Below are 18,595 nucleotides of genomic sequence, written 5' to 3' on the forward strand. Positions count from 1 at the left end.
CTGCGTTCATTTGCTTGCCTGTACAACGTATGCAACAACAATAAGCTGTATATTGAAGTTGGTCTTTTAATATCACTGTCTTACTTCATTAAAACTTACTACAAACCTGGTAAAAATTACTGGCGGGCAATGGAGGAAAGCCTCGTTTTGCCCTCCAGGTGGGCGTTCCTATAATGGTGTGACGTCAGGTGAAAACTATGAATAGGGGACCTGGACATGTCTTAACTATGGCAACAGCAGAGGTTCCAGTTTCTGAAAGCTAAACAGAGATGTGAGAATTCAGGCAGCGTGGATGGATGGAATGCTGGCAAGAGACTGTGACTGTGATGTCATCATCAGCGCTTGACAGGTATTTGTGTATTTATGGAGAGGAAGGAATAGGAAAGGGGACATTAAGGATGGAATATTACTGAAATTTTCGTCTACAGAGAGGAAATAGGCCAGCCATGCCAAACACTAACTTTTAATACTATAAACTAAGTCTATGATTAAATGACTCATTGGAAATTCCTTTTCGAGAGTTGTTGAAAACATTATTTGGAAGCTATTTGTACCTCATATTTTCTTGGAGCGTGCTACTGTAAATCCAGAATGATCATAAGAGTCTTGACAAGGTGCTTTATCTGTCAGTGTTTAAATGGAGCTGTAAGGTTTAGTCTGACTGAGAAAATACTGATGTTTTGGTGTCTCTGTTTGCATGGGCACCAATGAAAGAGAAAAGAGTGAAAGAGTGTTGCCCATGCAAGGCCCTGGAATAGAGAGTCCCTGCAATGGCAGATTAAATAAAAACAGGGGTCCAAACATAACGGTTGACATCACTGCCTCCGGCTGATCTATGATTAGTCTGGGGAACCTTGATGTTATCAAACAGTAATATTTAAATGTCTTTGCCTTTCTTAAAGGGCCACATTTAATTTTTTAACAGGAAAACAAGGCTGCAAGGGATAGAAATACAGGGAGTTATGTTCAATGGATTTCTACAGTAATTTAACAACATGCCAATTGTTTAACTCACAAAACTCTTTCCAAAGAAACTTTGGAAAACTCCTTTGAAAGTTGTGAGCTTTGAAAAAAATATGATCTAGTACCTTTATACAGTAGGTACCACTGTAAAAACTATAGTCTATCCTTCACAGCGGTTTTCATCGGTGTAAAATTCAATATGGCATCTGCCCTGACTAGTCTATGGTTCACCCCATATCGAAAAATGTGTCATCCTCATGTCACTGTTTTGAACTGGTTTTTTCTATACAATAAAAGTTAATGGGATCCAAAACAACACTGGACCTCATTGTCTCATTGTCTGCATGGACAATAAAACATTCTTCAAAATACAGTATATTCTTGTGTTCCCAAGAAGAAAGGAAGTCAACTAAGTGGAACTATGCCTTTAAATACTGAACATCACAAAGGGACAATGGTCTTGTATAAATAAAGTGCTAAAGTTGTCAATGGAGCTTGTAAAATAATTAAATTACTCAAAAAACCTGTCTACCATTAACCATTGGATGTTTTCACTTCTCAATAACTATAGGGTAAGCAGCCAATAACAAATACACACACACATTCCTCTGCTCAGCTTTAAATAACTGGCCTCATTCTCACAGTGAAAAGCAGAGAGTTTACTCTGAGTAAACCAGAATGCTTGTTTAAGGGCCTGGGTTTCAATATTGCCCTTTAAAAAGCTCACAGCTGCCACCTCTCCCTCAAACACAGACACTCACTTATACACAGTGTTCTCTTATCACTTTCCAACACAACCTCTAATTGGTGTTTCAAAGTCTTTGACTGGCAAGACCAATTATGCCAACTGCGTCTCACTCCTCTCTGCTATCTTCTGTGTAGAAGGCGCATGGAATCTTTAAAGTCACAATGAAATCAAAATTGCAATTCATATTTTTATGGAATATAATATAGCAGTATTTATTAGAAATTACTTATCCGTGCACATTTTTATTATTATTTTTTTAATCATGTGTCCTTGTAATCTTTAATCAAAATAACTTCCACTCCCTCATGGAGCATCTCTGATGACGTGTTTATTGGCGTGAGTGCGAGACAACCTGTCACTCACATGAGAACACAGCAATAGCAAACCACAATGATCCATTCAATTCCCTTTGGAAAAAATGAAATCTGCCCTACATTTCTTCTTCTTCAAGAAGCCGTTTCACTCGGATATACACCACTATAGAGACGAAAAGACTATCGCAACTAACATTTCATGCAGACTTTAAGAAAGAATGGGAAATATGATCTACAAACAAAAGTAGCAAAACTTAAAAAAGGATGGCGAAAGGAATGGACTGAGAAACCAGAGGTTGACGACACAGAAACTAATAAGCACTGCACATCATACTTAAAACAAATGGTAGATGGCCATTGGCTCATACACTCAAACACACAAGGATTGGCAGGCTTCTGGAATGTTCAACTGGATTTCTGACACATTTTCCACTCTGAAACTGCTCCTTTGTGGCTTGCTGCATGGATTTTCCATGCATAGAGGAGGAATAAAGCCTGATTAGCTCCAAAGACTTCATGTATCTAGTTATGTAATAAATCTGGCTCTTACTATTGTGTGTGCTCTAAATCACAGCATACACTGCGCATCGCAATCTAAAGTAGTCGAATAAAGAGGGATCACAGACTGTGCTGTAAGTAGAACCCAGTTAAATAAATAAATAAACCAAAATACAAGAAAATATGTGGCGTTTGCATGTGAAAGAGAGGCAGAGTGTGTAAGTGTGTGTGTGAATGAGGACAGGAATAGGTATGGGGTAGTGCTGCCGTTGCATGCTGGCATCATTCTGGGCACTTATGCAGAAGTGGAGGATGGTTTGGGGTTTACAGACCTCTCACCACAGAACCCAGATGCTGGCATTGACAGACAGACAGAGGGACACAAAACGAGAGAGAGAGGCTGCTTTCTCGGTACTTAACAAACTGCTAATGAAACAAACTGTCTGTCATAATACAATTTTTACAAGTAAAGTTAGAGACTCTTTGTCGAATAAGATTGGTCCACAACATGTGAGTATTTCTTCAGGTGCCTGATCTTCCAGGCAGCCTGATGCATTCCATGACTAAAACCACAAGACTAAGTCAGAGAAAAATGTAATATGTATCATCTTGACAACTAAGTCAGGCTTTAAGTAAAAGGTAAAATACTTTATGGCAAACTCATTGTTGGCATTAGAATAAAGGTTTATGGTAATGATGATGATTATAGCTTTAATACAGTTTGAGCATAGCTGCAGTGCTTATTTCCATGAACAGCATGAACTATGTACTCTGGACAAGGAAAGTGTAACGTGTTAGACACGCACAAACAAATATGATTCAAAAATACCAATTAAAAAAGAGAAAACACTATGATATAGATATTGCAATAACACAAACAAGTTCAGAGTTCACTCTTCTGCCGGAACTAGACTTGCGTACGGCTGTTAACGGAAGCCAATGATTATAGTTTACAAAGTTGTAAATATGCATATTTTTTTCTTACAAGGATAAATTGCTTTGCTTCAGAAGGCCTTTATTAACCCCCTGAAATTATTTATATTTCGGTGCCAAATATCGGTTCGAAAAGCCAAGCGGCTTTTAAACACTTATAAAAGTGGATGCCGAGTCAGCAAAGTGCAATATATGCGATAAGTATTGCAAACAAAGGCGCAAAAGGAAAACTTTCTGTGAGATGTAAGTTCACAAACAGCGCGAGTGAATCACCGCGTGCGCGCTCTCTCTCTCTCTCTCTCCCTTTCAAAATGTTCAAATGGCTTCACATAAGCGCATCGCATCTGCTAAAATCGACTAAAATCGAGCTGCACAATTGACACAGGATTTGCCACTTGCACAATCGAGGCAGTGTCGCATCGTCACTAAAGTTTATCATTTGCATTTATTTTTAAGTCTTGCCAGTGTTCAAACCGCTCAGCACACACACACACACAAACACACACACACACACACACAGGCCATCTCACAAAAAGCTTGCGAGTACAAATACACAATTTGTACACATACACAAATGTATGTACTAAATGACCGTCTTGACGAGTATGCACGTAAACCCCGCCGTGACTCGCGAGTGAACGTTTGTGCAACTGCATGTAACCGTATCCGTGTTCGCTCTTAAAGTGACAGCAGTCGAATAAACTGCTGCTGTCTCTGAGTTTCTCTTTGTCTTGTGTTGTTTGATTAACCTTTATGACACTCGCTGCTCTTGAATGACTAACTTTTGCAACCTTAAGTGTAAGGATTGATCTAATTTAATTTATTCAGGGAAGACCAATATTAATTTACATTTGATTCCTTAGTAAATGTCTTTAGTATTGAGGTAAGAAAAATACTAATGTTAGACCTGAAAATGTGTCTTTAAAAACAAAAATGCACTGCATGATCAAATATTTAGGTGAGATCATTATATACATTTATATGACAAGAGTCACCAAGGGCAGGGGTGTCCAATCCTGATCCTGGAGGACCACTGTCCTGCAGAGTTTAGCTCCAACCCCAATTAAACACACCTGAACCCGCTAATCAAGTTCTTATTAGGCATACTAGAAACTTCCAGACAGGTGTTGAGGCAAGTAAGAGCTAAACTCTGCAGGACAGTGGCCGTCCAGGACTGAGTTTGGACACCCCTGCCTAAGGGGGATTCCCCCATTGTCAGAAATAAAATTCAGGCCCTGAATGAATGTCTGTAAAATTCCCTATAAATAATTCTACATGATAAAAAGAAGGCTTCAAATAGATCGATATCGGTAATCGTATCGGCAGATACTGCTTCCTGTGATCGGCTCCAAAAATCCTGATCGGAGCACCCTTACAAAAAGCACAGCCAGTTGTATTAATAATGTTACCCTGAGAGAGAAGTGTTACCAGAATTTGTTTTAATTAAAGGTGAAAAATAAAAGTTTTTTGTTTAATGTATTTTTGTTGATGTTGAAATGGATTTTAAAACATATTGTATCGAAAAAAGTATCGTTAGGAACCGGTATCGAAACTGAGGTATCGAAATTGGCTCTGGATCGAAAGATTTTGAACAATACCCAGCCCTACTTGAGGGTGAGTAAATTATGGGATAATTGATAATTTAACAAACCCTTTAAAATACACAAGGGAGCAATCAACTGAAAACAGAACAGGAGTAGAACTAATTAACAACCATGGAAACAAACAAGGAACTAGAACTCAACCGTGCAAACATGCACAGGGATGAACTGACAGAAGTAAACATAACTGTAAGAGCTGGTGGGACTAAGGACCAAGGCGAATCACAGCTGGAAGTCTGTGACGCAGGCAGAGTGACATCTGACCAAAGTGGAGCCAGAGGGATGAGGTAACATGGTGGAGCAGAGGGAGGGAGGAGACAAGGTGGAGACAACAGGTCTCACCTTAGGATGAGCCAGGGGGGAGTGACAGGCTTGGTGGCTAGAGGCAAAGCCAGGGGATTCTCTTGACAAGGCAGAGCTGGAGACCAAAAGATCTAAGGCAGATCCACACAGCAGATTGGAGTCAGAGGAGGAGCCTAGACAGAAGCGAACCAGCGGAGGTGGGACAAGAACAGGCAGTTATGGGTTGAGGAGTACTTGGAGCTGGACGGGACCAGCAGAGACACAGGAGACTTGAAGCTGGGCAGGACCAGCAGGGATGGGAGACACAGGAAAATATCCTCTTCCATTTCCTCATAATAAGGAACAGAAGTCAGCTGCAGCTCACCCTCAGTGATGGGAGTGTGGGAATGGCTCCACTCCATGCACTCCAACTCCAAGAGGACACCCACAGTGATGGATGGTGTAGTCGGCTCGCACACCTGGTCAGAGAATCCGGAGGTAGATCCACACAGCAGAGTGGAGTCAGAGGAGTCATCGAGACAGAAGGGAACCAGAGGAGGTGGGACAGAGGAACTGGCTGTTAAGGGCAGAGGAGTGGAAGAGGGAGGCTAGGCGGGATCCTTGGAGACACAGAAGACTTGTAGATGGATGGGACCAGTGGAGACACAGGAGACTTGGAGCTGGGAAGGACCAGTGGAGACACAGGAAACTTGAAGCTGGGCAGGAACAGCAATCCATTGGGCTCGGGCTCCAGGGCGATGATTGGCTCAGTCTTTGTTCCATCTGGCGCTGACATTGCGGAAGGCTCAGGCTCCATGTCTGTAGTGGGCTCTGGCATATGCTCCGTGCAGTGGAGGTGGCTGGGTCCAGAGTGGAGCGGGCATGTCTTCCTCGGAGGGGCAGATGGTGAACGGAGATCTGTTATTCACAAGCACCCACTCCATATAGGCGACGAAATCTCTGAGAGGACGGACAGGTGTTTAGTGAGGCTGGTAAAGTAGAACACACATGTGAGACATGCCAGATCTAAAAAGTCTTTGATTAATCAAAAATACTTATTTATTAAAAAAAAAAGAGAAAATTCTAGGAGACAGATATAGCAATAACACATTCACATAAACATTGCACAACATGGAACAGACTAAACTAAAGGCTAATATTATACACATAGGAGCAAACAACATACAACAGAACAGGTGTAGAACTAATTAACAACCATGGAAGCAAAGGCAAACGGGCACAGGGAAACACAATGAACTGACAGAACTAAACAAATGTAACAGAAAGACCTTCTGAGGAGAGTATTATTCCCTAATGGACCCTTAGATCCAGAAGTTTCAGAAAAATTCAGGACTGGTTAGGGAGCATTTTTGAAGATAACATGTTTTAGGGATTGTGGGAGCTTCTTGTCTGTTTTCATAATCTCCGAGAGACAAATACTCACACTTTCATGCAAACAAAAGGACTGTGAGAAAATAAGTTTGTGTCCACATTATAGACATTACAGATTTAACACATTATAGACATTAAGATCATATTGGTGTAGGGTTGTGGTTAAAACGGTAAGGGTTTTGAATTTTAAAAAATTCCAAAAGTGTCTGTGAGAGTTTAGGACAGGATTCGTCATTCACTTATGATGTACAAATGACTTTCAGTTAATTTGAGTCAAAATAAAAACCACAGCTTCCTTTATAATAAAGATGGGAACGGTTATAAATAGACATATAAATCATTATTGACTTTTCACGATAATACCAAAATACACTACCATTCAAACATTTGGGGCTTTTTTTTTTAAAGAAATTAAAACTTTTATTGAAACAGGACATTCAATTAATTAAAAGCGAGAATAAAAAAATATGTTAATGTTACTGTCCACGTATATGCTGGTATAAAGAAGTTATATGAAGCAGCTAATCCAAGATGAATACTTCAATAATAATAATCATGGAGAATACACAAGGGAAGAAACTCATCCCACTCTATAAACAACGAGAACCGACAAAGGAATGAACAAAACAGGGAGAACTTAAAGACAGAGAACTTAACTAGATACATGTGGAATTAATTAGTAACCTAGGTGACAAACAAGAGGCGCTTTTCCATTGTTGAGCAAACCTCTTTGCTTAACCATTCCATTCCACATTCCGTGTCGATCAGGGACAGCCTGTGCGGAATATGGTTTCATTTTTCCACAGTGGGACTGATAACGGCCACTCTTTGGAATGTAATGTAATGGTTTACTGATGATTTATGAGATGTAAATAGTGGCCGCGTTATTGAGGATGATCAGATATTTCTTTTCATTTTATTATTAATTTGTGTTTACGTCACTTAAAAAGCATACTTAGCCAGCTACAGATAAACTGGTAGCCAGGCAACAGACAAGTGGCCAATCCTGAGTTGTGACGTCACTGCACGCATTCTAACAGCACGGTTAACCAACAGTGCTGAGAATTCCAGGCAGAGAGAATGGTCTGTAATCGTGCCTTGCCAAACCAGGCTCAAGAGGAAACATAACTAGAACCGTTCGGCCTGATGGTGGAAAAGCGGCTAAGGAGAACTTAGTAACTATAGAAATGAGAACTGAACTGAAAGGAAACATATGAACATGAACACAAACACAATGAAACATAACATAACCCTGACATTAGTCCCCCCTCCCACAAGGCACTTCCTCGCCTGGAAGTCTACAGCGAAACCAGGGTAACAATGGACCCAGGTGGAGCCAGAGGGATGGCGGACCACGGTGAAGCTGAGGGAGTGTAGAGCCGAGGCAGAGCCAACGGGCTGACAGGCCAAGGTGTAGCAATGGAGTCCGTTTCCCAGACGAGCTGGAGGAAGTCAGCGGCGCGGGCAGAGCCAAGGAGCTGCAAAACATCAGCAAGGCAGGTGAGTCTTAGGAATTTGGTGGAGCCAGCGGTGATGGTGAGCATAGGGTGGGCAGAACATTGGGACCGGGTCGTCCATTATGTAGTTTGTGGCGGAAGGAGGAGGCTCAAGGTTAAGGACAAGCATGGGAGCTGGCTCCACTGTGATATTGATGAGCCAGCCCTCCTCTACTGGCTCTATGGCGGACTGTCTTACCGGCGCTAACTCCACGATGGACCTGGCAAATGACTCCATCTTCAAGACAGAAGCGGTGACCAGATTTTTCTCCAGGGTGGACACTGTGGCAGGCTCTGTCTCCGGGGATGGAGGGGGCTCAAGCTCTTAGTCTGCGCCGGGCGCAGGCTCAGGCTCTGTTTCCGTGGCGGGCATGGAAGTCATCTCTGGGTCCATAGTGGGTGATATATCTGTGTTTCCAGGACACTCCGGACTGGGACGAAGTGTTTTCTTTGGAGTGGGCAGAGAGATGGCTGTTGGAGGAGTTGATAGTCCTGGGGAGTGGGAGTTAATGGTGTCGTTGTCCTCAATGATTCCTACGGTGAGTGAGGATCCGCACACCCACAAGGCGTAATTGGTGAATTCGATGAAAGGACGTGATCCGCCCCCAACAGCAACATTTGGACGAGGATATCGTCCATCCTGCTGAAGAACTGCTGTTTCAAAGTTTCATCATCCCAGCGTACCTTGTGATAGTGTTCCAGGTACTCCTCTACATAATCCTCTTGCAACAAGCCGTTTTGTGAAAAGCAGTCCATAAAATACTTGCTGTTGAGTGTCGGTTCTTCTGTCACGTATATGGTGGTATAACTATATAAACGAGAACTGAACTGAATCGGTTTGAATGGTAATGTATAATAATAACATGGGGGGTATTCCAGAAAGCAAGGTTAACTTACTGTCACATATACCTTGAACTCTCGATTGATTAACCCAAACCTTGCTTACTTGAGGTATGCTGGTTCCAAAAACGAGTCCGGGAGTTAGTTCAGACAACTCAGGGTATGTTAACCGTTAACACACAAGGCATTCTCAACAGAGCAACGAATCGATGATTCACCATGGAAACAGAAACAAATGCTGCGTCCCAGTTCGCATACTATCGGTCCTAAATAGTATTCGAAAAAAGAATTAGTATGTCCCAAATCGTAGTATGTTGAAAAGAGTATTCCAAAGATACCCGGATGGTCAACTATTTCCGGTTAGAATTCAAAGTGCAGATTGACGCGCACTCTAACGGCTGATATTGCCCACAACCTATTGCGAAATGGACGAGGATTCGATTAGAACTACAAATGCGGAACAAAGTGTTAAAAAACTACAAACATGACGGTTGTGAGAGTCCGACGGTTAAGTAGAGAGGTTTAGATTAAGGGGCTTTAACCTGACGAAAAGATATTTATTCAATATTATCCACATTATATTTCACCTTTGTTTAATGTTCAATGTCTTCATTTAATAAGTTATATTTATTCACTGAGAATAAGGATTATAATGTTTGTGATGCTAATTAATTGAATGCAGATCCATGTGAGATGACAATAAAATTAATAATACATTTATTTGAATTGGATTAACATTTTAAACTTTTTATTTTTTTATTCTAATTCTTTAGAATTAATATATAATATTTTACATTATATAACTGAAACAATTTTGGTTATATTAATAACTATATTCATTATATAAAAAACATCTGAATACCTCTTAAGCAAACTAACCCTGGAACAGAAGCTGCTCCGGAGCAGGTTATGTTCAGAGAGTGAGTTGCTATGGCTACTTACTTACCCTGAAAGTTACCTCTGTTTTTGGAACCGAAAATTGAGGTTATCCGCTAACTTACTCTTAAACATACCCAGGTATGTCACACAACCTGCTTTCTGGAATACCCCCCTAATAGTAACCTATTATTTTTATTATTGTTATTTAAGCCATTATATATTTATGCAAAGTTCACAAATGTATTTTCATCTTTGTTTTGAGCAGTGTAATTTAAGATAAATGTATTTAAAAAATGAAACAAACATTATATTAAATACGCTACCTGTTTTTCTTTCGAGACCTACTAAACGGTGTCATTTGTTTGTAAACCAAACAATAAAAAATAAACGATTACACTGAAAAATAGAATATCTGTTGTTAAAAATAAATAAATAAATATCAAACAGATTATTTGCCTATCTCTAATTATAAAGCTGTGCTTATTTTAGAACCAGATTCTAACAAAATCCTTTGAGTCCGAGAATATGTGGCAGATATAATGTTTGCTATTTAGAAAGTAAGTCATCCCACATCCTTATAAACTCTCATACACCACGAACCACAGATGCTCTTAGTAAAAGTCTTTGAGCTTGATGTGCATGGACTTCCATAAATGTAGCTTTCACTCAGCAGTGACTCAGCTTCCGCCTTTATTTTTACCCCATTTATTTATTTTTGGACTCGACTCATTCAAAAGCATATGGGCATCCAGCAGACAAAATTGGAGAGCACCAGAAAGCAAGAGGGAGAGAACCTGATGAGAGTTACTAAAATAACAATAGCTTTCATCACAATATTGATGCAAAACCCAGACAAACATGTCAAGCTAAATATACCCACACACACACTTATAGATACACTAAGTATATCAGCTTTTGGCATTCTTTACTTGAAATAACAAACTGGCAGACCAGCCCTTGAGGACAGGGGGTTTCTCTCACTAAACACACACAAACTATTTTAGTGTGTGTTTACGCGGACAAAGAGAATGTAGCTATATGTACAGTATGTGTGTGTTTAAGAATGTTTGTGTGTGTATGCAGTAGGCTACAGATCTTGCTGCGTAGACTTTATGGCACCATGCCTTACCACATCCAATCTGATACAGCTCAGAGCAAGAGCTCTGCCAACCAGACAATATGCAGAAACCATTAAGAAGAGCGAGAGAAAAATACAAGGAAAAAGAGAGAGGGGGTTATTATTGCATTTCCACTCACAAACTCACGTGCCGGTGCCAGATATTCGACCATTAAGTTTGTACATTAAGGATATTTCACCCAAAAATATCAATTCTGTACCAATTTATTCACACTTATGTCATTCCAAACCTGTATGACTGACTTACTTCAGTGGAACACAAAAAGAGACGTTAGGCAGAATGACAGCCCAAGTCACCATTCCCTTTATTCACCGTTGTAGGCCAATTGAAAAAAAAAGATGCAATGAAAGTATAGCTTAAATGGAGACTGTCAAAAAAACTATTTTTATAAAAAGTCTCATTTTGTGTTTTTACTAAATAAATAAAGTCATACAGGTTTGGAACCGGATTAATACATATTTAATTCAAGTATAGGCAAATTCACGCTGAAATGTTTGTTTTTTTGGTGAACTATGAGAATTACGTATTAAAGAGTGAAGATGTTAACAATAACAGCTCGTGAGCAGTCCTATAACTGAACCAAAAAAATAACCGTTAAAAACGTGTTTGAATTGTCTTACCGACTCTGAAGCCAGGCCCGGTCAGTGTGTCCGCCGACTGTCCGTTTTCACCGATAAGCGTCGTATTGTTGCCCTGTTCGCAGGTGTCCTGACACTGGCCCTTCAGGCATGTCCGTTTGCAGATGAGTGGCGCGATGACCACTTTGAAGCGCTCGCGAGTGGACGCGCGCTCGGCGCACAGAGCCAGCCGCTGGAGCGCGAGCCAGATGAGGAGCAGATGGGAGAGAATCAGCGAGGGCATGCTGGCATCCCTCAATGCCAACACAGGGCATTCACGCTAACACCCACAGAATATCCAAGTAAAGCCCGAGCGGACCAGGCAGTCCCTACGAGCACGACAGCAGAAGACGTTTTGCTGGAGCCCAGTTTGGAAAATGTACGCAAGCACGCGCTCTTTTCCCAGGCAGCGCTGGCTATGAAAGTTCTCGCGCAGAAAGTTTTCCTGATGCCTTCCTGTCCCGTTTAAAGTAAAACACTTGAAAATTTACATCCGGTTCGGTGGATTAAAATACAGATTATCCGCATCGAGGCCATTTGGCACATTTTTTTAAATTCTTACATGTTTTAAATGACAGCCTGGCTGTGGAATAAGGTGAAAAACTCCTCATTCCTTAAAGCCTAGTCCTCCTTAGTCGCTGCGTGGATGGCGTGTGTGTGCGTATCTCATTTTGGGAAAGTTTAGGAGGAGGAGAGGCAAAGCAAGAGCCAATCCACGGGCAGCCGAGCTGGCGCAGGGCCAGAGCAGTACAAGAGCGGGACTCAATGTGGTTTTGTTGTCGGTGCCTTTCTTCGTCACCTTCTTTTTCCCTTATTTCGCACTCTTCATGCGCTCGATGAAGGTGCTGCACGTGATCTTCCGCTGCGGTCCCGGTCAGTAAACATAGCAGTAAAACGACAGTGGCAGTGCAGCAGCTACGGTGCCCTAGGCCAAACCTTTTGTTTGTGCCAGACTTATTTCTAGTGTTTACTACCTGAGCGCAGGGGCGTAAATCGCGGGGGGGACGGGGGGGACAGGACCCCCCCCAATCTGAGGGCTGTCCCCCCCTGAAAACCATGCTGAGTATTGTAAATAATATAATGATATATACTTAAAATAAATGTGTAAGTAGTAAAACAATACAAACGCAAACGGGACACAAAAAAAATGCGTTTTAAGTTTAGAAACATTTTGAGTCCCCCCTCCCCCTTACCCCACAGTGGTTTGATCCACCGCGCACCTCATCTAACGTTACCCATAGAACGTAGATAAAGTACCACACAAGTTTGGGGAGATAACAAAGCTCTTCAGACAGCAGTTGTGAAACTCCAGTAAGCTGTTTTATTCACTTTAAACATCAGATGAAGTGATTATTTTCTCTTTAATACAGATTAGACAAAACACTGTTAACATCACTTGCCCACTGCGGCACTGCCCCGGGCCACCGTCGTTTTAATTTTTATAGTAATAAAATCATTTGACACAACTATTACAAACTGAACGTGTCTGCTCAATACAGCACGAGCCGAACGGGCAAACAGCTGACAGACAAGATGATCGCGGAAGATTTGGTTTCAAAGCGAAATGTAAAAGCGCCTATTTAAGGGAGTGTGTCATTGTACTGTTTTGTAGTTGTGTTTTTCATTACGAATAATTGGCTAATGAACCCAAAATACAAGCAACCCGCCCCCGAATTGGCGCTCATTCTAAACCTAAAGGTTTTGCTCAATATGAAGTGGCAGATCAGAGGGCTTGCTGCAGCTGAATATCTAAAGATCTGAATATCATAGTATAAAATACTTTGTGGAGGACGCAAGATAATTTAATATTTATAATATGACTGCGTGGTGAACCTTAATCGTATTTAACCCTCATATGTCCTTAGTTTCCTGTTTACACTCAGTGCATTTGGGGTCAATATGACCCCAAAATTTAAAGAATGATTGTAAAAAAAATGTAAATTTTTAATAATACATATAATATATTATTTTTTTTGTTTACTTCTCATCTATACAGTAATGCTGTGTTTTTGGATATACAAAGTACTTTTGTACCTATTTACCACACAATTCCTCAACTATACCATTAGCTTGCGTGTGAAATATTAATTTTTTATGAAAAAAATACTTAAATGATGATCTAAATTAAATATAATTTGTTTCTGGATATTGATCTAGGTCAGGGGTCGGGAACCTATGGCTCGCGAGCCATATATGGCTCTTTTCCGGATTTTATATGGCTCTCCAGTTTTCAAATGTTGACTGAAAAATACACCCTCGATGATGATAATTATTTTTAAACTATTAGCATACTTGATTAATGTATAATTTAACATTATGAATATGTAAAATTAAATTAAATATTAGGGATGCCACAATTCTCAATATAATATTGTACCGTTCGACGGCCTTCATGGTTCAATACGCGCCTGTGAATTGCGGTTTTTCGGTTTTGCATTTAATTAAGTATTTTTCTACAAATTCAATCATTTGCCTCCATCCCAATACTGAACAACGCGTCATACATTCACATCACACATTAGTGGTAGAGTTATACTCACGGGACACTATAGTTATTCACAATCACGAAAGTTCATTATTTGCATGCGTTTTAAAGCCTTGCCGGCGTGTGCGCGGTTTTAACATGCGCTTTTCCGAACGCGCGCACTAAACGCTTGTCAAACACGTGATTACTGGACTAAGTAGTCTTACTGCGCTAATGCTGTCAAATACACACCATGTTTACATAAACACAGTCGGTTATGTCTACAGTGAAAGTAAAATCGGCGCGTGTCTGTATATTAGATGCACGCAGACTGAAAACAGGTCTTTAAAGCAAATTGAAAGCAGCGCAGCCTAGTGAACACGCGGTCCTTAAAGGGACAGTTCACCTCTAAAATTATGTCATTATTTACTCACTCTAATATTGTTCCAAACCTGTATTCATTTCTCATTTTTGAGTGAACTGTCCATTTAATGTTAATACAACAACAAAATACAAAGAGAAAATCACTCACTGCTCTTGACTGAAAAACTTTAATACAGTAGCTTTAATAAGAATCAATGTATATTTTATAGTGAAGTCTATGTAGTGTTTTATTTTTACATTTATTCATTCAATTTCATACTTAAATGCTGCTGTACATCTATGAGCTGCCAGTGTAAATCTTTACATATATATATTTTATATTATACATACACTAGGAATGTGTACAAGGGTTTTTTTAAGGAAAGTTTTAAGTTTAAGTAAGGTTTTTCAATTATTTTAAGTAAAATAAAGAAAGAGAATTGCAATTAAAAAATAGTCTTTTTTCTCCTTAACCTCTTGCTGTTCCTGTCGCTTAAGAATAGAATAGCAAAAAACTGATGTGACAAGCCATCAGAACCGAACCGAAAACCGTGGTTAAAAACCGAGGTATGTATTGAACCGTGGACTAACTGTATTGTTGCATCCCTATTAAATATGTTAAAAAATATTTAGGTAAGACACTTACAGCTTAATATGATTGACAGCGGTGTTTGGCCTGTATAGCCTACCTTTCAGAGAGCTGAATTTTAATTGGTTAGGCCTGCATCATGTCTAGATCAAGTTAAGCAGCTATCTAAATTAAAAATCATCAACGAGAGCAAGATGGCAAAAAGAAAAAAAAGACGACGATTACCATTCATTCCGACCCCAACTTCAAAGCACTCAGCAAAATGATGCAGCAACAAAAATCTCATTAATGCAAGTATAAGGTACAATACTTCTTGTTAATCGCGTGTTTATGCTGCCCGTTTCTCTTTTTTTGTGTTAAAAATCAGCACTATATCAGTGAACAAAATATAGTGCTTTGTATATATTGTGTAATCGTTAGTTTGCATTTTTGCCACCTACTGGTGTTCTATACAACTACCAGAACTACTAACATTGCAAGTGGTATGTTAATGCTGTTGTTATTACATTAAAATGCATAAAAATGTGCAAATATTTCTAATAAACAGGTGTAAATTTTGCTGTGGCTCTTTTGAAAAATTTCTCTAAAATTATTTTTTTTTTGGCTCTTCTTGGTAAAAAGGTTCCCGACCCCTGATCTAGGTGTTAGCTGTACAATTCTACCATCTGTTGGTCAAAGACAAACCTGAAGGAATTACAATTTAAGAAAGAATTTGTTTTGTCCATAGAGACCCAGCAGAGGGCCATAGGGATCCATTCATTTTACTGGATGTGGCCAACTGCTCATATCATAACTTTTGTGATACATTTTGTGAATTTATACATGTATACACATTATACAAGACATTAAATATAAATATTCTTTCAAATAGTAGAATTTTGGTAGATTTTGATGCGTTTTGAAATGTCTGTTTTTACAAAATACCACATAAATCGCCACATAAGAAACACCTAAAGTTTCTCTTGAATCAAGCAAGTAATTCAAAGTCTCCAGGAGAGTGTATTTCTTTGCCATACTGCCACAGAACTGTGTGCAGGACACCAAAGACCCTCTTGTATACCTTTCGTGTGGGAACAATTTATTTATTTTCAAAACAAAGTTGCAGCTCTTAGATCTCAGTGTAAACTTTCTCAAAGTTGAACAGGTTAGTTGCCTTTCATCTCTCCCTTGCTCTCTCTGCATGTGTGTGTGTGTGTGTGTGTGTGTGTGTGTGCATGCATTAGGTCTCACTGATTCACTCACATGTGTTCTACATTTGATAGCTGATTTCATTTGACAAATGATTTCATTTGCTGATTTCTGATTTCCTTTGACAAATTCCATACAGATGCTATTTGTGACAGTCACACCTCTCTCTCTCTCTCTCTCTCTCTCTCTCTGTGTGTGTGTGTGTGTGTGTGTGTGTGTGTGTGTGTGTGTGTGTGTGTGTGTGTGTGTGCGTGCGAGTGTGTGTGTGCTGTGTGTGTGTGTGTGTGTGTGTGTGTGTGTGTGTGTGTGTGTGTGTGTGTGCGCGCATGTGTGTATGTGTGTGCCCGTGTGTGTGCATTAGGTCTCACCCCTTTTATCTTAGTTCTGCATTTATGGCTGATTTTATTTGGCTGTGGCAGTCATACCTGTTTGTGTGTATGTGTGCGTGCGGGTGTGTGTGTTTGAGTGAGCATGTCTTTTCTACATTGCATTTTTGCTCTAGTACCAGGCCTTCATTTCTGTGTGTAAATTTTCAGATTTATGCTGGAATTATTGATTTTATTTGTCAATTTCTAAAAAAATGCTTTCAATTGGAGTCACACCTGTGTGTGTGTTTGTGTGCGCGAGCATGTGTGTGTGCAAGTGATCATGTTCGTTCCACATTACATTTGTGCTCTAGTACCAGGACTTCATTGTGGTATGGAAATTTTCAGATTTATTCTGGATTTATAGATTTTTTTTGACAAAAGAAAAATAAAAAACAATTTTTTTTCGATTTTTCCATTCATTTCAATGTGGGGTCATATTGACCCCAAAGGTCATGAGTGTGACTTTTTTTTTTACATCCCTTTAGAACAACCGAATCAAGCCCAGTTTTTTTGTGTGTGTATAGTTAGATAACTTAGAAAAAGTCACAAGATTTCATTCCACTGAGATATAGGGAAACATTATTTTTAACTAAAGAAAAGTCGATTGGGGTCATATTGACCCCAAAGCACAAATGAGGGTTAAACAACTATCACTTTGTGTTGTTGGTCAGATAAAATGAAAGAGAAAAGAAAAATAGACATTAAATAATTTTTCAGTGCACCAAAACGCCAAGTAGCCTAAGTACGAAATGTTTTTTGTTTTTTGTGGTACACATATCCTTATAAGAAACGATTTTGGCTGTATTATTTGTGTCCCCTTCAAAATTTGCTCTTGAGAAATTTCATGTTTATTGTCCCCCCCAACTGTTAGATGAAATTTACGCCCCTGCCTGAGCGGAGCAATAACGCAATTTACCACACTACAGGCGATTTACAAATCGTATCTTGCAAGACCCAAATGACCCATTATCTGGTATTTGTGAAGTATTATGCAAGCAAGTATTAATCGGCATTGTTTGGAGTAGGCTAGCATGAAGGCTTTTCTAAAAATAAAAATAAAATAGCCCACTAATTGTTTGTTCACTATCTACCAGTAGCTACAATGATTGTTACTATAACAACATTGTGAAGATAGCTACATATTTGGTGGTATTTGACACCAATTGCATAAAAATGACATCCCTAACCCTAAGAAAACTGTATTTTCATAAATATTCTGTATTATGATTTTACAGAAATTATGCAGCACAAACTGATCGCCATGTATTTTTTTTTATAAAGGGGTAAAAATAAGCATTTGTTTCCTAAATTAGAAGACATGTAATGGCAGCTGTACATTACCAATTCAATGATCTCTGGTCGCCCGAAAAAAGTAGCCTGCGTTTATTTTCAGAACAAACTGTAAATATAAGAATATTCACACAAATGTGTTCATGTGGCCAGATGAAAATAGATATTACAAAATATAAAAATATAATAGTTTTGAAATTTAACCCCCAACAAAGAAAACCACAGAGTGTGATTTTATAGAGGACGTGTGTAAACAAGAAGGGGGGGGGGGGTAAAGATGTTAGAGTAGGATGACGGAGAGGCGAAGTTAGAGAAAGTGAGTTGAGTCACTTCCTTTAAGAAAAGTGAGAATGTTTGCTTTCAGTCACTGAGGAAATGACTGCATGAGAGCTCCTCAATTTCTCTCTCTCTCTCTCTCTCTCTCTCTCTCTCTCACACACACACACACACACACACACACACACACACACACACACACACACGGAGAGAGTTCACAGGCAGATCTTACATTTTTGGCTACACTGAGGCATGCAGCACCAAAACCCTCAACAGACATGCGCAGTTGCTCAAACACACACAGGAATTTTTATGCTAAAATACACACATGCACACAGAGAGCTATATCATGATC

General features: G+C 39.6%; 2 protein-coding genes across 3 annotated transcripts in view; one reads left to right on the forward strand and one right to left on the reverse strand.

Annotated features, from left to right (window-relative positions):
* The window catches only part of ltbp3 (latent transforming growth factor beta binding protein 3), a 59,138-nt gene extending 46,781 nt beyond the window's left edge, over positions 1-12,357 (reverse strand). For both annotated transcript variants that reach the window (XM_079815323.1, XM_079815322.1), the window contains exon 1: positions 11,706-12,357. In XM_079815323.1, the coding sequence (XP_079671449.1) occupies positions 11,706-11,946 (241 nt within the window). In that variant the 5' untranslated portion in view covers positions 11,947-12,357. The remainder of the gene's footprint in view (positions 1-11,705) is intronic.
* Positions 1-18,595, forward strand: part of LOC307124756 (uncharacterized protein) — a gene marked incomplete at its 3' end in the record, with an annotated part of 457,096 nt that overhangs the window by 250,921 nt on the left and 187,580 nt on the right. The gene's annotated exons all lie outside the window — the stretch shown is intronic.

Source organism: Gobio gobio (genome assembly GCF_949357685.1).
Source record: "Gobio gobio genome assembly, chromosome: 4".
NCBI lineage: Eukaryota > Metazoa > Chordata > Actinopteri > Cypriniformes > Gobionidae > Gobio > Gobio gobio.